This window comes from Nycticebus coucang, chromosome 13 (assembly GCF_027406575.1).
Source record: "Nycticebus coucang isolate mNycCou1 chromosome 13, mNycCou1.pri, whole genome shotgun sequence".
Taxonomy (NCBI): domain Eukaryota; kingdom Metazoa; phylum Chordata; class Mammalia; order Primates; family Lorisidae; genus Nycticebus; species Nycticebus coucang.
The window spans coordinates 20,067,987-20,090,574 of NC_069792.1; the positions used below are offsets into that span (position 1 = coordinate 20,067,987).

The following is a 22,588-nucleotide window of genomic DNA, read 5'->3' on the forward strand; positions in this document are numbered from 1 at the left end:
TATGAGGAGGACCCCCTGGGCAATTGAAGCAGCTTCAAAAATACACTACTGGAACTTGATCAAACTAAAAAGCTTCTGCACAGCCAAGAACACAGTAAGTAAAGCAAGCAAACAGCCCTCAGAATGGGAGAAGATATTTGCAGGTTATGTCTCCGACAAAGGTTTAATAACCAGAATCCACAGAGAACTCAAACGCATTAGCAAGAATAGAACAAAGATATTTGTACCAGAATGTTTATTGCAGCTCAATTCATAATTGCTAAGTCATGGAAGAAGCCCAGGTGCCCATCGATCCACAAATGGATTAATAAATTGTGGTATATGTACACCATGGAATATTATGCAGCCTTAAAGAAAGATGGAGACTTTACCTCTTTCATGTTTACATGGATGGAGCTGGAACATACTCTTCTTAGTAAAGTATCTCAAGAATGGAAGAGAAAGTACCCAATGTACTCAGCCCTACTATGAGACTAATTTAGGGTTTGCACATGAAAGCTATAACCCAGTTACAACCTAAGAATGGGGGGAAGGGGGAAAAGGAGGGGAGGGAGGGGGGAGGTGGGTAGAGGGAAGGGGATTGGTGGGATTACACCAGCGGTGCATCTTACAAGGGTATATGTGAAACTTGGTAAACGGTCTGTGAAGCTAGTGAATGATGCCCCATGATCATATCAATGTACACAGCTATGATTTAATAAAAAAAAGAAAAAGAAAAAAAAAGTAAAATAATGAGTTGGACTCTTTTGGGAATCATTCTTAATCTATCACAGTCAATTATGTGGCAAAGAATAATACCCACGAAATATTCACCGTTTACTCCCCTATATTTTTAGGAGCCAGGTAGTTAGGCAGGGCCATGAGACTAATTCAGGCCAATGAAATGGGAGCAGAAGTTGCATGTTACTTGCAGGTGGTGAAAGAGAAAAGCCCTTTAGCTATTTGCTGGGTTCTTCTTTTTCTTGCCCAGTCAACTAAGGCCAAACCTGAGAGTTCCAACTGGTGCAGTTTCAAGATGGTAGAATCTCTGCCTGGATCCCTGAGGGACTGTGTGGAACAGACTCATGATAGACATGCAAAAAGAATGAGAAATAAACCTGTGTGTCTGAGATTGAGGGGTCGGCACATTGTTTAAGCATGTGTTAACAAACCATATTCAAGGCATACAGTTCTGCATTCTGAAAGTCTGTTTTGAATTTAAACAGGTAAGTGATGAACTATTTAAAAAATTATTCTTTGGTGCCTCCACAAAAACCTGTAGCTCTGGCAGGCTACAGGCCTAATAGTTTACACGTAGAACATTCTGCTTCAAGGTGGAGTTTTATCTGTGTAGGAGAGCTGGACAGTCACACTGGCCTCATCACGTCATCTCTTCAAACAATAAAAATATAGAGACAAATGAATTTCAATCCAACACGCTTTATTCATTTTTAAAAATTTTTTCTTAATTTTCAATGATCAAGTTTTCGAGATGTTGTAAACCAAGATTTTTATTAGTACACCGACAATAAATTTCATTAAACACAAGGAAATCATACATCTTTTAAATTACCCTAAGAGGTCTGCAAATAAATATTCATTTTAAAAATCACAAAATCAACCACCTTTATACAACAAAAAACAGCCTTTCATCATGAGCACACCTCTGCACACAAACACACACACACACACTGAACACACACTCCACTAATGTCCTAATGCCAGTTTATTTGACCCAGTATTACATTTCCTTAAACAAAAGAGTTAGAGGCTGACCTGACTGCTTCATGCTTTTAAATTAACATTTGGGGGTTTGGATAGAGGTATGTATTCTAAGAAAAATGCCCACTATTTGGTACCAGTCTTAGCAATTATCAATTACCAATGGCACTAGTCTTACCAATTACTCCTAGCTTTCAATTCTAGATACCCACTTTATACCTCCCTATTCACCCCTTTTGTTTAATATGTCCCCTGCAATTATTTTCATTTTCCATAACATTGTCTCCTTCAATTTTAACATACGATGGTGGAATACCAAAAAAGACACCTTCAAAATCCCAGTGTTAAAAACACCTTAGATGGGCATAAGCTTAGAGAAGAAATAAGAAAAGAGTATCTGAAATTTTTTTACCTCTCTCTGAAATTGTTTTTAGCATCTGATGATTCTTGCTAAACAAATATCAAAAGCACTGAGTTTTCCATAGAAAAATACTCCCCTCACATTCCATTTCTGCAGCGCGGAGTTCATGCACTAACTGTTGAAATGAAAGACATGGGTGCTTGTTTTCCAGGAAATTCTCCAGATTTCCAAATGCAAAGCACATGCAGCCCCTTATTAGAAAAATACTGTGACTTCAGTGACATTTTCTTCACGGCGAACATGCATCATTAAATACTTTTAGCACCAAGGCATTTTTGTTTTATTGTTGCCAAAGCAAACACCTAGGAGGGTTTTTTGTCTTATTTAACCCTTCCTAGGGCTTGAGTAAAAATGAAGTGCCTAAAATAAAACTTCTCCAAACATAGACAGGTCTGGTTCTAATGCAACAAGAAGTCTGGGACAGATCCAGTCCACAGCATCCTGGCAGATAAAGAACAGAGAGAAGACAGAAAAGATAAAGTGCACGAGGCAACTAACTTCCCTTAGGGTGGAGAGGAAACAGATCTGCGTAAAGGCTACCTACTGGTCTGTGTAACAGAGAGTCAGCCGTCTAGGCATTATGGGATTAGACAGTATTTGGTATCTATCTGCTACTTAGTATGATCAGTATGCACCTATATATCAATAGTTATATTCGCATTTGGTTCCATCTGTGATGTCTTAAGCACACACACAATCAGAAATATAGTCGGCTACCACCCTAAACTTGGCTCCTGCCCCTGGGTGCACCAGAGGATTCCCAAATGCTTCAAGTTCATCCAAACTATGAAGTTTCTCTTTGGTGCACTGACAGGTTCTACAAAATGGGGTTCAAAAGAAACTTTCTGGCTCCAATTCCACCAACAAATGTAAGTTGGAATTGTGAAAGTGAAGGATTTTCTTGGTGGTTGGTAAAAATGTGGGACTGGCATCACCTGCGCTGGGTGCTCCCCCAGCACTCCCTCCTGCAAAGGCTGACATCTGCAAGTGCATGCCACGGTTTATTGTCACAGCTACTAAACGTAGCAATTGGGGTTGGTGGCTCGGTACATACTTTGTCTTTGTTCATTTAAAATCCTTCTTAGGAATCTTAAGACTCATATTCACCAAAAAACTCATGGAAATGTTAATATTCTGAAAAAAAAGATACACCTGAAATCCCCAAAGCTCAGATTCAACAAATCTGAACTACATTTTGTCATAATATTTCATTTCAGAAATTCTGCTAAGACTTGATATTAACACACAAAATGGATTTGTTCGATATTAGCAAGAACTATAGGTAAATTGAGGTATGACCATTTTTAATATAACACGTAGCTAAATAAATGTAAATTTGCCTTGAAAATCCAGTGAAACATTAAATCTTGATGTTTCCTACAGATGTTTCCTTTTTTTCTGTTGACACACACAAAAGATAACTTCTCTACTCTTTAGAAACAAACAATACATCAAAAAATGAAGTGCTTTAACCTCCCCATTTTATAGTCACATCTTGCCTTTGTTAACCAAAAACTACTGTTTGTATCATGTGGTATTAAGAAGTGAATAATGATCAGGGAAACCTCCGAATCCTGACTTTGCCATTCTTGACAATTCTAAACAAGTTACTTCACCTCTCTAAGCCTCTGTTTCATATCTGTTTTAAAAAAAAAAAAGAATAAAATCTTAGCAAGCTTAATAAGAGGATTAGAATGAACAATGTGCTTGACAAAACGCTCTGCAAATAGTCAACATTCAACAAATGCTAATTTGTTTCCTCTCTGCTCCTCCATTTTCCTCATCCTCAATACCTTGATTCTGAATAAATTTTACCTATTTTTAAGAATTAAATCCCCCTACAAAGAACAAGGATTTTATACTAATAAAAATTACCAAAGAACATGTTTCAACTACCCATTCATCCCCTGGGAGTTTCTAAATTAACAAGGATGAACTCAAGAATATAATATTTGCATATTAAAGCCAAATAATATACTAGTTTTCAGAGTTTACAAAGGAACATGATGATCTTTTGCCAAAATGAGTAATTTGAAGCCTAAGCTCATGGAAGGTGGTAATTAAAACTTCTAACAGGAGCTGTGACTATAAAGTAACATGACCTATTTATTAATAAACATATAAGACCCTAAATATACAATGAAATGGTATCATCTAAAATAGTCACTTTAGTTGGCTATGAAATACTCCTTGATGCTACCATAGCCCAAAGTATTCTGGGAACCACTCTTAATTGGTACATATTTCAAACCTTTATTTTTTCACAATTTTTTCTACTTAGTCTATTTTCACCAACAACACACTAATAATACACCCGCTATTTAAAAGTAGCAGATACTTGAGGAAGTACAATATTAACATTGTGGTGCACATTTTAGGCCAATTCTTTGAGTTCTGGTCTAATCATTCCATGGGATTTCATAGAGTGGCAGATGATCATCAGGTAAAATGGCACCTGATATGGACAGATAACTGGTGCCCGGACAAATGACTGCTGAAGTGGATGACTGTTTAAGGTAGAGAAGGGCATAGGAGGGGCTCTGTCATTACCCCTGGTAATTCTAACCAGCTTAGCTACCAAAAAACAAAACAAAACAATCCCACCAGAATTCTCTGAATGCAGTATCCTAACAATCAGAGGAAAAACCATTCCTCTCCAACTTACATTATCTTTACCTCCCTTACCAAAGGAAACTTTCTCTTCTAAAGGATCAAAGATCCTCCACAGAGAGTAAAGGGGAACCCTGAGGCTCCAGAGTAGACACTAGGCTATCAGCAAGGTTTTCTGAAAACCTTCAACATCCATCACATTGACCAAAGTCTAGCTGACACCAGAGCGATTACAGCCATAGCCAAGCAGGACTGCTCACCTCCCTGAGAGCCAGGCCCAAGGGCCAAAGGGAAGTCTTTGTCACCTGAGATCACTAGTTCTACCACTTGTAGACATTATCCCCTTGTAGACATTATTCCGTATGATGGTGATAACTCTCTCCATAAACTGCATGCAACCAAGAGATCTATCTGACCAAAGTCCTTCCTAGAAAGAAAGGAAAACAACCCTGTACCCAGGAATATTCACAGAATTCCAGTTGTGCAGCCAAACAAGGATGGAAGGCAAATGCCTGAACATCAGGAAACAGTCTGTCCATCACATCTGTTCTGTGGATGAGTGTAAACCAGAAGAGGAAGCCATTTCCCAAATTAGCCCTACGCAAGCATAGACTCCTTGGTAGGAACAATTCACAACTATGTCTGTATTTGGACTTTGCAGTCCCACGCAGCTAACTTACTGCTGGTCTGTACTGCTGTCAGGAGGCATCTATCATAAGAACTGTGTAGAACGCATTCTGTGTGGTGCTTAAGCCAAAGTGATATGCTGGGAGGTACTGAAAAGAATGATGGATAATAATCCTAAAGTGCATGTTAGGAACAGAAAAATCCTCCCTCGGAATCACTGAAGGAAGGTTACAGCAGGAGGGAATCAAAGGAGGGTATAAAATGATTCTAACTCTGACAAAGTAGGAATCCATATGATAGACTAGTTTATTTTAAATAATCTTCCATCATTACTCGGATTACATCCTCAAAGATCTCCCTCCTCCTATATTCAAAGTGATCTTTTATATCCCAAGTACAGCTTTCCTGATGGAATTACTCATCTTCAGGAGCAATCACAACAATTTTCCATCTAGAAAAAAGAAAGCAAAGCAGATGTGCCAGTGCTTTCAAGATTTAACTATCAACAAAATGCTCAGGTGGGACTTTTCCCAGTGACTTCATGGGCACCTAAGAACTTGAGAAATTTCCACAGCAATTTCCTTGGATAAGAAAGCCATCAGTTTCTTTCCTTATTATGCATCTCAAATTATAGTTTATAGTCCTATTGGTCAGCACACTAGTTTTAAAGCTCCTTACGAAAGAATACTGGAGTTTATATTCAAGCTATGAGATTTATGATTCAGCAGCTTCTTTGCCTACCTTATGATGGGGCAGTCAGACTAAGGGAGAAATGAGTCTTCAGAAAGGAAGCAGCTGTTCCTTGTATCTCGCTACGTATATGGTTCCTCTGAAGCATTTGAAAAATTCTACCTGATGGAGAATTCTGCTATGGCTTAAAATGCTATTAACAGTACTGTAGGGAAAGTTTAGCTTCCTCTTTTCAAAACCAAATCTGCCTTATTCTGTGAAAGCAAAAGTAACATGCTGCACGTAACATTTTCCCATTCAAATTGCATAGTTGAAGCAAATTCATTTGTGCTTTGTAGCAGAACTCACAGTAGGTGTTCATCTCTAAAAACTTTGCTTTGTATATACAAAGTCACGGTCAAGCTCACCTTCGTTTGGAGTGTACACTAATGATATGCACCACCATTCGCCTTCCCATGATTTTGTTCACCATATACCTCTGGAAAGCGAGCTTTTAATTAACACAGCGGAAATGGTAACAAATCTATGTAACCTCCTCCATCTTGGGGTGGCGGGAGGAAGGCGCTCAGTCTTGTTGAGGTATCCAGCCCTCAATCAATAGTGGCTGTGTAGACTGAGTTTTGTTGGTTTGAGGATTGTGTCTGCAGAGGTTACAAAAAGAAAGGAAAAGAAGGCACGGTTGTTTCTCAAGTCGCCATATTCGACTCAACCAACAAGATGAAATTCTTCCATTTTCAAGCTTCAGGAAGGCAGCTACATGTCAACAGGGCTCTCTTCCAGCCCTGGGTCCGCAGAGGAACTTATTGCTTCTGGGAAGGGTCCCGAGTAGGTCTGTGCTGTGATCCCTTTTTGCAGACCAGTCTCTTCCTGGAATTCTCCCTGGGTGCTGAAAGTGGGGCAAGATCTAGTCCGGGCACTGTCAGGGTGGCCCACTCTCTCACTCACAGTGCTCAGGGGGAATTCTCTCCATCTCTGCCTCTGTAGTTCATCTTCCTTGTATTTTATGGAGTACCAGGCCAGAAAAATAAAAATAAAGCCCACGAATTTGAGGCCAGCCGCCAAACCAAAGTAGACAAAACGAAATGACGTCACGTTGTACTCCCAGCAAGAGCCCTGTACTCCACACTCCTGTTGCCAGAGCATGCAGGTGGTATCGATGACGGCTCCAAAGTAAATGGGGGTAGGAATGTATGCTAGAGTTGTGCAGAAAAAGGAAATATAAAGATTTAGCACATCTTATAAGAGAAAACAGATTTGTAAATTAGCAAGGGGAGTGATTGTCTTATGTTATTTGATTTTTTTTTTTTAGCAAATCACATTTTATCACGATATATTCATCATAAAACATCATAAAAACATTAGCCACCTTGTTTTTAGATACTTAAAATCTTCTAGTTCTAGTCTGCAACTCAGAATGTGATATTGATGCTTAGGATTATAAAATCTATTGCTTACATATGTTATCGGATCATCACATTGTACACTTTAAATAGATAAAATTAATGCTAATTATACCTCCACAAAGCTGAAAAATATCTATTGCTAAAAATGCAATTGGAGAACCCTTTTAAACTTAAAAATTGGATTTTGTCATTAAATATTCAAGAAGCAATACCCAAACCCTTTATTGCCCCAAACTGAGTACACTTAGTTCTTGTGGGTTGAGTTCTAGTCTATATAAGAAAAGCATCACCTCCCATACCTCAGATACCACATCAAGTGGCAACTTTATAAAGGCCCATGTAAGTATAGACAACGTTAAATATAAAAAAATTTATTACAGCATAAACTTCATCTTTGAAGTTTATGAAAGATCGAGATGACTAACAGCTTTGTTGTTGGGGCTGCGGTGGAGACATTTCTTTAATCCCTTAAGAAATAAAGTCTACCTAGTACATTGACTTCCTTTGTTACATGCTACTCCTTTTGTCAAAATGTGTCCCCACCCCCAACTCATTCACCTTACAAATGTCCCCCCCCACCTTTACACTCCTGACTCACTCAGATGCCACTGTGCTCTCTCTCCATTTGGGTCACTATCACACAGTATTTAAACTGTTTGCAAATCTGTCACCCTTTTTGATGGCAGGGGCCACGCCTTTTATTCTTTGCATCCCAAGGATCTCAATAAGAGTTTACAGAAGAAAGTGGTGGGAGAGAGCAGAGGAGAAGGGAAGAAAACAGAGCCGGAAGAAGGGAGCCAGGAAAAGAGAAAGGTATGCTAATAGCCCGGGAAGCTGTAAGTGACACAGCTTACACTGTTTTTAAATAAGTTGTTTTTATTCAAGTAAGGTATCCTCATTTTTTATATCATTAAAGTGATTTTTTTTTAAGACTCCTTTTCTGTTTTGGTTTGAAATTTTGGAGAAATGCAAATTGGTTTGTTGGTCCAATTACACTTTTTCCCAACAACAGAAGTTAAGATAAAGTTAGATTAAATAGTAAGTGCCTACAGTGTTCTCCCTTCACTTACTCTTTTTAAAAAATGTTTTCATTTCAAAGCATCAAGGGGGGGCCAGGTGCGGTGGCTCATGCCTGTAATCCCAGCACTCTGGAAGGCCAAGGTGGGTGGATTGCCTGAGCTCACCAGTTTGAGACCAACCTGAGCCAGAGCAAGATCTCATGTCTAAAAATAGCCAGGCCTTGTGGCGGGTGCCTGTAATCCCAGCTACTTGGGAGGCCGAGGCAAGAGAATCACTTGAGTCCAAGTGTTTGAGGTTGCTGTGAGCTGTGACGCCACAGCATTCTAGTGAGGGTGACAAAGTGAGATTGTCTCCAAAAAAAAAAGAAAAAGAAAAACAAACAAACAAACCAAAATAAACAAAGTATCAAGGGGGTCACAAATGGTTTTTTTTGTTTGTTTTTTTTTTTTTTGTAGAGACAGAGTCTCACTTTATGGCCCTCTGTAGAGTGCTGTGGCCTCACACAGCTCCTCCTCCAACTCCTGGGCCTAAGTGATTCTCTTGCCTCAGCCTCCCGAGCAGCTGGGACTACAGGCGCCCGCCACAACGCCCGGCTATTTTTTGGTTGCAGTTTGGCCGGGGCTGGGTTTGAACCCACCACCCTCGGTATATGGGGCCAGCGCCTTACCGACTGAGCCACAGGAGCCGTCCATGGGTCACAAATGTTTTTGATGACCTGGGTCACTTTTGTAATGCTCGAGTCACAGGTATCAGTGTGCCCATCAGCCGAATAGTGTTCATTGTACGTGTTGGGTAGGGTTTTGCCCTCACCTCCTTCCCTCACCTCCTTCCCTCTCCACCTTGCACATGTGTGCTCATCGGTAAGTTTCAGTTTAATAACAAGTACATGTGGAGTTTGTTTTTCCATTTTGGGGATACTTCACTTAGGATAATGGTCTCCGGTTCATCCAAATTGTTGCAAAAGGCATTAATTCATCCTTTTAATGGCTGGTTAGTACTCCATGGTACACCTATACCATGTTTTGTTAATCTACTCATGAATTGATGGGCACGTGGGTTGATCTGCATCTTTGTAATTGTGAATGGTGCTGCAATAAATATTCAATTGCAGGTGTTTTTTTTTTTTTTTTAATAAAATGACTTCTTTTCCTTCAGGTTGATCCCTAGAAGTGGGATTGCTGTCTTCACTTGTTCTTGATGCTACAGTGTATGTCTAACGGCTCGTCTAACCTCCAAATCCTTATCAAATAACCTCAACTCCAGAGCATCAGAGGGAGTTGAAGCCAAAACAAGAAATTATTTTTTCCTTTTCCTAGTCAACCACCCCTTTAATTAACAAATTTCCTTCTGTCTAAATAACACTTTTTTTGGAGACAGGTCTTGCTGTGTCTCTCAGACTAGAGTGCAGTGGCATCAGCATAGCTCACAGCAATCTCAAACTTTTAGAAATCCTCCTGCCTCAGCTTCCTGAGTAGCTGGGACTACAGGTACACACCACCAGGCCCAGGTAATTTTTATATTTTTGGCACCGATGAGGTCTGGCTCTTGCTCAGACTGGTCTCAAACTCCTGGTCTCAAATGATCTTCCTGCCTTTGCCTCCCAAAATGCCTTTCTTTTTTCTTTTCTTTCTTTTTTTTTTTTTTGAGACACAGTCTCACTATGTCACCCTGGGTAGATTGCTGTGGCATCACAGTTCACAGCAACCTCAAACTCTTGGGCTAGAGCAATGCTCTTGCCTCAGACTCCCAAGTAGGACTACAGGCGCCACCACAATGCCCAGCTATTTTCTGTTGTTGTTGTTGCAGTTGTCATTGTTGTTTTAGCTGGCCCGGGCTGGTTTTGAACCTGCCAGCCTCAGTGTCCATAGCTGGCACCTTACCCACTGAGCTAAGGGCACCAATCCCAAAGTGCCTTTCTAAATAACACTTTTTACTTTTCAACAAGAAGTATAAGGCAAACTTCTTAACTATATCTAAGTGTGTCAGAATTCCTTTAACCAGCATTCTTTTAAAAAACAGCACCTTCAAAGTTTCGCTGCTATCAGAAAGGAAGCCATCCATTATGTAAAACTAGAAGCATTTTCCTCTGGGGCTTACGAGAAGTGCTCATTCTTGAACGGGGCCATCAACCACAACTTAAGATAAACTGATAACGCCCAAGAGGATTAAGGCTTCAAAGGATCAGACAACGCCGTTTTTAAAATGCTTCATCTTTCAAAACTGAACTAAGAAATTCAAATTAAAAATAATTTTTTTTGTTCTATGGGACAATGATACTGATTACTTGAGAAAAAAATAACAGCTGAAGAAAATGACAGATTAGTCCTTAAGGAAAATTATTTTAGAAAAAAAAAAAAAGAGGCTCGATCATGAGGAAGTCAATTAAAAATACATTGAAATTGATCAAAAGAACAGTGTACTTGTCACACTTATTTCCATTCATTGTTCCAAGACTTCACAAGGTGATGCGGTGTTATAAAAATAAGAACAATTTTCTTCGTGGGCAAATGTGCTTTTATCACATTGAAACAACACTAGTGAGCTTCTCTTATAATGAGTAAAGCCTTGGAGGGTAGTCTTTGTATGTCACTTAGAGGGATTTTTTTATTATTAAATCATAGCTGTGTACATTAGTGCAGTCAAGGGGTACAATATGCTGGTTTCATATACAATCTGAAATATTTTCATCAAACTGTTTAACATAGCCTTCATGGCATTTTCTTAGTTATTGTGTGTAGACATTTGTATTGTACATATATGAAGGCTATAACCCAACTATAGCACAAGAATATGGGGTAAGGGCCAAGGGAGGGGAGGGGAGGTGGGAGGTTGGGGAAGGCTTTTTTTTCTTTCTCAGAAGACTTGATAAGTATTCTCTTTGTTTAGTACAATAAAATTACTTGAAGGAAGTAAGGAACTGAAAATTTCACAAATAAAATGAACACCAATTTCTATCACTTTTATATTAAGAAGGCATAACACCAGGATTACAAGACCATTACAAATTGCTTGATTTAATATTTCTTCCTGAGGAATTTTACCCAAGGTTAGGTTCACAATGAAAAAGAAACTAATTTAAAGCTGTTTTTATTTTGTTTCATCAAATGATAGAATTTGTGAGCTTTCGGTTCAAATCAGAAAATAAGGAAGTTGAGCCCTCACCAGTAATTTGTAAGGTCTCACTAATGGTCATACATGATGTGACTTGCCATTTTTAAAGGGCAGTGAGAATTTGCCATCTGGAAAGAGGAACTAAGAAGCACTCTTGGAAATTCAGGAACGTACCGAGTGTTCGCAACAGAACAAACTGCATTCCCAGTGCAAAGGGTCTCTCTTCATCTTCTACAGACCTGCAGTGAAGGGAAACGAAGAAATGGTTTTCAATAGTGACTCGGAGAAAATGAACGTCAAATCAAATCTGCATCATAGCTAGCTGGGATCTAAAAAAGTTGCTGCACCAAAGTGCTTAATTCACTAGAATTTACTAACAACAGCCAAGCAAGATGGCTGATGTTTAACTCACTGAGTAAAAGTCTCCCCAGTGAGGACACCAAAGAGGCTCTCATTAATTCTAATTCTTTCCATTGAAATAGAGACAAAGGGTCAAACATTTTTGGCCTAAGAGGCCGAACAGGCTCTAACTCAGCTTCTAAAATCCTATTATTTTAAAATAAAATTATAAAATTTTATTCTAAATGATGCCTTTTTTCTCTGTTTGTCTGTACTTTCCAGAAGGATAGAGGTGTACAGTGAAAATTACTCCAGTAATTCCTCCAGGATATCAAAAAAAAAAAAAAAAAAACAAGGCCGAGGGCAGTGGCTCATGCCTGTAATCCTAGCACTCTGGAAGGCCAGGGTGGGTGGATTGCCTGAGCTCAGGAGTTCGAGACCAGCCTGAGCAAAAGCAAGACCTCATCTCTACAAAAAAAATCGAGGCATTGTGGCAGTTGCCTTAAGTCCAAGCTACTGGGGAGGCTGTGACAAGAGAATGGCTTGAGCCCAAGAGTTGGAAGTTGCTGTGAGCTATGATGCCATGGCATTCTATTGAGGGCCACAAAGTGAGACTTAGTCTCAATAAAAATTAAATAAAATAAAGTAAAGAAAAAAAAATTTTTTTTTTTTTGGCCGGGGCTAGGTTTGAACCCGCCACCTCCGGCATATGGGACCGGCGCCCTACTCCTTGAGCCACAGGCACCACCCAGTAAAGAAAATTTTTAAAAATATGCTCCTGGCTCAGAGCCTGTAGCTCAGCAGCTAGGGCACTAACCACATACACCAGAGCTGGCAGGTTCGAATCCAGCCCAGGCCTGCCAAACAACAATGACAACTACACCCAAAAAATAGCCAGGTGTTGTGGTGGGCTCCTGTTGTCCAAGCTACTCGGGAGGCTGAAACAAAGAGAATCGCTTAAGCCCAAGAGTTTGAGGTTGCTGTGATCTGTGACACCATGGCACTCTATCCAGGGTGACAGCTCTACCCATATGCTCCAAAAATACACAGGAAACAAGTCAACATCAGAGATTACATGGACTCCTCCCAACCATGTCTTTTTTTCTACTTTTCTGAAACTTATGCTTCCAAGTAATTCCCATATGGCAGAAAGACTGGAATCTATTGATTTTGTAATTAGCAAATATTCAAGCGCTCCTTTTTGAAATTTTGGGTTGGAAGCCAGATGATGATTTGCCACATTTGACCACTATCAAAAGGGTAGCCTGTCTATAGGTTATTAAACATGCGGAATTAAAGTGCAAAAGAATTTTTGAGTAAATTTATTAATAATCACATGTCTTTTTAAATGTTTCAAAACCTTATCTTTCCCATCCCCTACCAATAGGCTAGTGCCCTGTCATCTTTTTCCCAATTTATTTCTCATACCAATTTGCCCAGGGCTGCATGCGTGGCTGTCCCTCCGTAAGTATCTGCTGATGGAAGAACTGAGTGCATGGAAGCCCTTCGTGTGTTATTACCTCACTGCAAAGGAGTGACTTTGCTGGGAAATGCCTGACTCAGCACCCAGTAGGAAAGAAGTCGGAATACCTGACGCAGCCCCCTGCCCTGACCACGCAGGGCCACCCAGCAGATGCCTCTCTTCCTTCACCCCCTCATTGAACTATGACCCCAAGTCCCACTGAAGCCACCCCGTCCTCTTCTGGCTTCACCACACTCTCTAGTTCCTTCCTTTGCTCATCCTTATTGTAAACACCAACACGTTCATTTGAATGCACCAATGTTAACATTTTTTCTGGTAGACAGTGTCTCTCTTTGTTGCCCAGGCTCCAGCACGGTGGCATCAGCCTAGCTCACAGCCACTTCAGACTCCTGGGCTCAACTGATCTTCCTGCCTCAGCCTCCCAAGTAGCTGGTTATACAAGTGCCCACCACCACGGCTGACTAATGTTCCTATTTTTAGTAGAGATGGGGTCTCACTCTTGCTCAGGCTGGTCTGGAGCTCCTGAGCTCAAGCAGTCCACCCACCTCGGCCTCCTAGAGTGCTCGGATTACAGTTGTGAGCCACTGCACCTGACCCTGATGTCAACATTTTTAATAGGACAAAAGTAGCTCCCAGGTCCTCTTATAAACAAGAAACCCAAACAGGATATAGCAAAGAAAGCACAGCCCATACAACTAAAAATACCACATTTCCCAGTCTACCCTTTTCTTGATTCAAGTCCAAAATTTTATATATGACAGCAAAATTAATAAACACAGCAGTTTGAATTTCAGGCTCAGCATAAATTGCCCCTGATCCTGGAGGTATTAACTATCTACAAGGTTGGACATAATAGCTTTTTGCTGCCTGCGCGATTAGCAACTTTCCCAAATTACTTCCTGCTTCTCTGGGCTTCTTACAGTTTAAAGGATAATGGCTTTCAACTCCTGAAGTTGAACCTCAGGAGGCAGAGACTTCAGTTTCACAAACCAGCAGGAATATGACCTAGTTGAATAAAGACAGTTATGGAGGACTAAATGTTACAACCGTCCTTTTTCTCTTGATAGGGAAAAACTCCTATGTTCACCCGGCAAATGTCTGAACGCCCTCCCGCACTATCTGTAATAATTTTGCTTTGGTCTCAGCTTTAGCAAATCAGTCCCTTGTCCCAGAATATGTGCTGTGGCAATTCTACATAGAGAACCCACCCTCGCTGTTGAATGCTGTTCTCACCTGAGGGTTACAATGATGGCTGATGGCTGGGCACAGGCTGTGATGAAAGTGACTATGAAAAGAAAAACTAAGAAGGGGATAAGGGTGTTACAGGTCCGTTTACACTTCCCAGACACAGCATAACCATTTTCATTGAGATACGTTTTGACGATCACCACTTGGAGCTGACTGCGCTGCCCCACCGTGGGGGGAGTGATCACTTGCCGACTTTGGACACAGGTGCACTCGGTATAATTCCGTACCTAAGTGAGCAAAACAAGGATGAGTTGTACGCCACCCAAAAGGAAAATTCAGCAGAGGACTATAAAGACAAAGTTAAGTAAAAATACCGGGTGTCCCAATGGTTGCCATACATAGGAAAATTAACAAGCTCATATTATGTTTTATATATTTATACATCAACACATAGAGAAATATTTTGTAAATATTTTATAAGTTTTTTCATGAACATTTCATAAATAAAGGTACATTCAGCTACAGTTTCCCATTTTCCCTATTACGTATGTCTACTTTGGGACATTCTATACTCTTAAAACAGCTCTAATACAAAATATTTCTTTGAAAGTACCTTCCTCATTGATAACACTGTCCAAAGGGTCCAAAATGTGTGCCTCACAATAACAAATTCTGCTGGTCAAAACTTTTTAAAACCTAAAGTTTTGTAAGAAGCTTCTAACACTCAGTTTGAAAACATTCATACTCTGGTCATAATTATATCCTGCTTCAATTACTGTTTAACTCTTGGACTAACCAATAAGAAAATGATCTCACTATGTTAACCAGTGTGATGAAAGTGTGTCAAATGGTCTGTGAAGCTAGTGAATGATGCCCCATGAGCATATCAATGTACACAGCTATGATTTAATAAAAAAAAAAAAAAAGAAAGAAAATGCTCTCAGACACTGCAACCAAACTTTTTATTTGTGTGCATAACAGCACCCACACAGCCCTGAGCACAGAGGGTGCCCTAAAGTGGTAAATGTTTGTTAAATGCATGCAGAAAAAGTTCAATGCCACCACGATGACTTCAGCGCCAATAACAGCGGACAGTTCATAGCTGTTCCATTTTAAACACCTTTTTAGTCCCTGTAATTAGCTGGTGCCCTAAACCCTCCCCCTCCTCTATGAATAGCTACAGGGGCCCCATCCACTGCTGTTCCCAGACTCCGACAGGGTAAGATGTTAAGCCAGTTCACTTGTTCTTTTTTACAACAAATATTAATCAGGCTCTACTGATGGGCCAGGTGCTGTTCTGGGGGATTAAAGTCACAGAAAAGCAAAAGAGTCCAAACCTTCTCTGTTAACTACCAAACTTCTTCTTCCTTTTTTTCTCTCTCTTTTTTTTCAAGCAGTCAGGGATCAAATTTATTTACTTTCTTTTGTATCCACCAAGTAAATGTTTTTTAAAACTTACATCCCTTACGAATGCTCTATCATGCAACATGCCTGAAATGTTAGAACACTGACTTATATTCTGGGAGCACCAAGTCCACTCTGTGTCTTTGCCAACTCTGGTTCTGCCACCAGATAGAATTCTTTGCTGGGAATGAGACTGGCAAACTGAGCAAGGCGGTTGCATGTGGCATAAAAAACTGAAAGAGCAGCTGTATCCCAGCCTTCTTCCAGATGGAAGCCATGTACCTCGAGCTTTTTGAAATGGTCATCTGTTACATCATCAGCTCGGGAAATAGTAAGTGAAAATTCCAGCATTGCCTTTTCCCGAGCAGGAAGGTCAGATTTTCTCCAGTTCACACAAATCTGGTCAGAGACCACTGGGTCCTTATGGACAACCACACTGTGCGGGCATCTGTTGGCCAGGCTGGTCACTACAGTGATGAGTTCCTTGTCAGCTCTGCTGAGCTGGCCTGTCTTTTTGTTGCAGACAGCACTGTAATAATCAAAGAAGGTTCTGAACTCCAAAGGTTGGTAAGACCAGACCTCTCTTTTAATTTTTTATTTTTTGAGACAGCCTTGCTCTGTTGCGCTAGGTAGAGTGCCATGGCATCATAGTTCACAGCAATGCCAAACTGTTAGGCTTAAGCGATCCTCTTGCCTCAAGTTCCAGAGTAGCTGGGACTACATGCATCTGCCACAATGCCCAACTAATTTTTCTATTATTAGTAGAGAAGGGGTCTTACTCTTGCACAGACTGGTCTTAAACTCCTGAGCTCAAGTGATCCTCCTGTCTCGGCCTCCCAAAGTGCTAGGATTATAGGTGTGAGCCATCATGCCTGGCCCCATTCTTCTTAGCGCAAACACAAAAGTGAAAACTACAACACTGTGAGATATTACAAGTTACCAAAACAAACCATGTTAAGTCAGTTTTTCACTGAATGGACATTGGCTGAACCAGTTCTCACTGTGACCTTGTAACACTTACAGCAGCCATAAGAGCAAGCATAAAGATAAACCTCTGGCCATCATGCTCAAGGGACTGCTGGATTTTTAAAAGAATAAGTGCTATTCAGCAGAGTACCTGACCACTTCCAAGGGAGGACTCGGCCACTCATAGGAGTAAATAGATCTCACCAGAGCTTTCAATATGGTCACAGCCTGGAGTTCACCAATTGTAGAATGGGGAGCCAGCAGCAAGAATTCTCAGTTTATCACTACAGCTTAGAACTCAGAAATCATAAATGACACCCCCAAAATATTCAGCCAAGGGTATAATCCCTTATCACCTGCACAGAATAAGCAAATGCATATTAACCTTTTAATTTAAGCAACTTCCTGCAATCTGTTCTTACGCAAAGAATCAAACCAGGCTCAATAATAAAGAACTGAGTAGAACAGGAAAATCTTCTCCCACAGTATTACTACCTATTTATAATTCACAGGAAAAGGAATTCTCAAAATAGCCTATTCTTGAGCTGACAGATAAATCTTTATTCTGAACATTTAAAAAAAATTGTCTGAGGGCTCGGCGCCTGTGGCTCAAGCGGCTAAAGTGCCAGCCACATACACCTGAGCTGACAGGTTCGAACCCAGCCCGGGCCCGCCAAACAACGACGGCTGCAACCAAAAAATAGCCCGGCATCTGTAGTCCCAGCTACTTGGGAGGTGGAGGCAGGAGAATCACTTGAGCCCAGGAATTGGACATTGCTGTGAGCTGTGACTCCATGGCACTCTACCCAGGGTGACAGCTTGAGGCTCTATCTCCAAAAAAAAATTGTCTGCTAAGCCTGATGGCTCACTTCTGTAATCCTAGCACTTTGGGAGGCTGACATGGGAGGATCACTTGAAGCCAAGAGTTTAAGACCAACCTGGGTAACAGAGTGAGATCCCTGTCTCTACAAAAACTTTTAAAATTAGCTGGGTAGGTGATATGTGTCTATAGTCCTAGCTACTTGGGAGGCTGAGGCAGGAGGATTTCTTGAGCCCAGGAGTTCAAGGTTGCAGTAAGCTGTGATTAGGCCACTGCACTTCAGTCTGGATGACAGAGTAAAACCCTGTCTCATTGAAAACAAAAAAAAGGCTGAACTGAACTAACCGTCTGTTTCTCTGGTGAATTTCACTTATTCTTTTAAATGGCTATCACCCTCCTTCATAGACACGAGTCAGCAGAGGTTGGTTTCCTATTTGCTCCTATCAGCACTAACTGTGGTCATCTTGACCTTCAAATCCATCACAAGGGCCTTATTAGAGGAACAAATGGGAGGCTTGAAGCTCAACCTTATCAAATTTCCCTTTATTGGCACTGAGTGTAAAGGAAGAGAGGGCTGACAGGGAACCGGATCCCTACACCCAAATGCTGTGATCATCTCCAGGGAAAAAAATGACAGTATTGCACAATTTTCTTTCCTCAGGGTTTTTGTAAGAGGTATTTCGTAAATTACTTGGAGCCTCATGTAAAGGAAGACTTAAGTCATCATGGTTGCCTATGAATGTTGTCAGGACCTTGTCACAGGAAGTCGGATTAACAGAAGAGAAACTTGTAAAATATACTTACCCCGGTGCTAAGATTACCACTATTAACGCAGCCAGCCAGACAAGGGTTGAAGTACGTAATTCCATCTGACCCACAGACTGGCTCATACTCGTGTATTTTACAACCACAGTTAACATTGCAGCTTCCTGTCAGATTCCTATGGGGCATGGTGAGAGAAGGTCTAAGAGAGAAAAGAAGCAGACCTTGAGCACTGCTTACCAAATTAAAGGGAAAGGTCTTGACATTTAGGATTTTGCCATTTTAGAGAAGTATTCTTCCCATTCAATCAAAGCTGTGATACCATGGAGTAGCCACCCTCAAAAACTATCTCTACGACTTTAAAAGAAAACATAAAGAATGTTTTAAATCCCCTGGTACTATGGATTCAACACTTTTTTTTTCTTTGAGATAGAATCTCAAACTGTTGCCCTGGGTAGAGTGCCATGGCGTCACAGCTCACAGCAACCTCCAACTCCTGGGCTTAAGCAATTCTCTTGCCTCAGCCTCCCAAGTAGCTGGGACGACAGGCACCCACCACAATGCCCAGCTATTTTTTTGGTTGTAGTTGTCGTTGTTTGGCAGGCCCAGGCTGGATTCAAACCCACAAGCTCCAGTGTATGTGGCTGGCACCCTAGCTCCTGAGCTACAGGGGCTGAGCCTGGATTCAATACTTTTTGTCAAATTACCTGTCCCACCTCAATTTTATCCTCCATGCTGGTGCTATGATTTCTATGTCTGGACTCAGCAATTCTAGCCCTGTTATAACTACTCACTTACTGTAGGCACTTGCCTCTACATCTTTGCAAATCTGGGTACCGATCTCTTTAATTTTAAGATGGACAAAATATTTTTTCGTGCTAAATCACCAACATTATTATGACCATATAAATGTCAGATTCATTAATTATATCAAAAACTTTAATTGCTCTAGAATAAATTAATCGAAGAAAGACATGGGATTCTAGGAAACCAAAAGGAAGTGATTTTCAAATATGGTTAGGAATGACATTGCTAGTTCAGTTCAAACAACCGGAGAAGAAAGATGGAGCCGTTCTTCACTCGGGGTGCCCAGATGGGAACTGACAGTCAAACGTGATGGGGTTTGTTTCCTCATAAGATCATGGCATCTGATACAAGAAATGATACAACATGAAAGCTCTGAGAAAATCAACTCAGACAATAAATAGAGAAGGAAAAAGGTAAGGCCATAGGGCTGGGGAAAGAAGCATAAGGAAATGGTGGTGGAAGAGCAAAGGAGGGCAGATGCCAGGGGGACCCCCAGAAGGATGAGGGAGGCTCTGCAGTGCTCACAACCCAAGATCTCTGTTGCTTTTGTGACCACCATTTTAATGCATCACTCAAGACATGCTGTTCCTAACGCTACATGAGCGAACAGCAGTAGATCCTTCACTCATCTGCCCATCCATGACCCATCCATTCAACAGAGACTGTGAAACATCGGTGGTAAGCCAGGGCTCGTCTTCACTGACGCGTAGGTGCCACGTACCCAGCAGCATAGCCCATCCAGACCACAAGTATCAGTCTGTAAACTTGAAGTGTCGTTTGTTCAAAGGCTCTTCTCCTAAAGCCTCCTTCACACTCTGATATCTCAAATTTTAATAGGAGAAACAAATTTGAGGCAATATTAGGGTCTTATCAAGAAAGACTTCTAGCAAGACAGAAGTCTAATACGGAGTATCATACCATTTTAAAGTTTGAATATACCTAAAAAAATATGATCCTAGATCAGTGGTTCTCAATGGGGGCACTTCTTTCCCCCACTGGACATTTGACAGTGCCAGGAGACAGTTTGGGCTATCATAACTGAAGGGGTGCTACTGGCATCTGGGGGGATGCACTGAGCATCCTACAATGCCCAGGATGCCCCCACCTCCCACGATGAAGAATTATCTGGCCCAGTTGTCAACAGTGTTGAGAGCGAGAACTCCTTGACCAGCTATCACTTTCTACAGATGATGAAATGGAGACCAAGGAAGGCAATGATTCACCAGGAGGCTGATCAGTGCTGTGTTAACTGCTGTCATCTGCAAAGACTCAGTGTGTGTTAGCACTTTCTTCACCAGCGCTTCAAGAACTAAACCATAAGCCAGATTAAAGGGCTTTTATATGTCTGCATGTGTAGTCACTAAAAATGACAAGCTTTAATACCATGCCCACAGTTACTATTGTTGCTGTTCAGAAGTGACATGGCATTTCCTATTAACAGCATGCTTAGCATTCGCTATTACAGACCCAGATCCCAAATGCCTCTCCTTTATGAGTACGTCCACCCCAGAGACAGGAACCTAAGGAAAATACTGACAGATGCTTGAAGCACACTAAGTGCACTGATTTCAGGAAGGCAAAAAGCTTTCCTAGAGAATAGAGGCACAGTCCCAGGTCACACTTTGGTGGGCTTGCTTTTCTCATAAGATCGTGGTGTCTGACATGAAGAAATGATGGTACAATATGAAAAGTACCAATACAAGAGCTATATTTGTTGCCAATGCAGGCAACAAATGTAAATAGCAATGAAAGGAAGTGGGCATTCATGAAAGACATTAAGGGAAGAGGGGATGGTGGTACAGAAAAGAAAGCTGCTGACCCGGGTAATCTTGTAGACTATACTGATTTTTTAAAAAATCACGTTTAAGAGTAATAATGTCTTGTTTGATTGTCATTTACTCTCTAGAAAATGGACTGGATTCAATTCCAGTGATAGTGTAAGTGTTTAAACCTGAGTGACACTATGCAATTTCTTGTTAGCCTGTAGTGAAACCATCACGGGGCCATAAAATGCACAAAGGCTACTTACTGTTAGGAAGTACTTACTTGTACTTATAAGTACTTACTTGTCCTTGTGCAAAGGGACTGTGTATCACCTTTCCAACAAATGAAAGCATTTCTGACAAGGCAGTCTTCCAAGTAAAAGGTTCATGTTCAGCGTTACACTGATTCATGGTTAATTTCAAGTGAGGCACTGGCCCTCACTAGCAAATGCCTCACAACAGCACGGTCCAAGCTGCAAGCTTGAGAGTGACCCAAAATACCTTACTATAAAATCAAGGAATTACAGAGCCAGCGAGATGGAAGGGATCTCTCAGGGTTTCTGGTAAACTTACTTACTTTAAAGAACAGGAATCTATGAGAAATATAAAGATAAGCCCCACAATCATTGAAGCCTCAAGAAAACTAACCTTGGAGAGAGAATAAAAAATAGGAACAAGAAGTAAAAATACTGTGAAGCTAGTGAATGATGCCACATGATCATATCAATGTACACAGCTATGATTTAATAAAAAAAAGAAAAAAAAGTTTTCCAATAAAAAAAAGAATTAAAAATAACAATCTTGTTGTCCAATCTTTACAAAATCGATCACTTTAAGATAAATGTTTATTTAAAGTAATATATAACAACAAAATAGACTGCTGTTAAACATAAGTTTAAAAAAAAAAAAACCCTCTGCCACAGGGCCATTACAGCTGGGTATGTAAGAATCCAGTTGCCCCCGAAACGTGTCCCATCATCCTGCCCCAAGACTCTACTTTAACTTCCTCGTCTAACATACTTTCAATGGTCTCTATAAATCAAAGAGGAGTGGCCTAGCCTTCTTTCTGCCTCCTTTCAAGTTTCTCTCTATTAAAAGGGATGACAAGTAGGTATGAATTCATGCACACTCTGCTCAGCCACATGAATTAAAAGAACATGCTTCACATAGCAAAAATCTCTATAGCCAAATACACTCATCGATTAGAAAAATTGGTATCTTTCATATAGTTTCTTAATCTTCATCAATTTATCTCAACCTTCAAGAAGACTTCAATTCAAATGTTTTTGTTTTTTTAACTTCTTTGAAACTCTTGGCTTTATATTAAAATCTTTCTTGCCTTGTGAGAAATATAATTATTATTATTGTAGCTCCGTCTTTCAGATGAGATAATTGAAGATTTGAGAGGATAGGTACCTTAGGGTACTGCCAAAGGTCACACAGCTAATAAGGGTCAGAAATGGACTTAAAAAC

At 40.6% G+C, this 22,588-nt stretch overlaps 1 protein-coding gene across 2 annotated transcripts in view; it reads right to left on the reverse strand.

The window, feature by feature from the left end:
- Positions 1–6,493: 6,493 nt before the first annotated feature.
- The window catches only part of SLCO5A1 (solute carrier organic anion transporter family member 5A1), a 159,374-nt gene continuing 143,279 nt past the window's right edge, over positions 6,494–22,588 (reverse strand). The window contains exons 8-11 of one of the 2 annotated variants that reach the window (XM_053558799.1): positions 18,588–18,747; positions 14,639–14,880; positions 11,758–11,822; positions 6,494–7,242 (exon numbers count right to left, since the gene is read on the reverse strand). In XM_053558799.1, coding sequence (XP_053414774.1) covers positions 6,803–7,242; positions 11,758–11,822; positions 14,639–14,880; positions 18,588–18,747 — 907 coding nt within the window. In that variant the 3' untranslated portion in view covers positions 6,494–6,802. The remainder of the gene's footprint in view (positions 7,243–11,757; positions 11,823–14,638; positions 14,881–18,587; positions 18,748–22,588) is intronic. The other variant, XM_053558800.1, reaches the window with a different exon arrangement.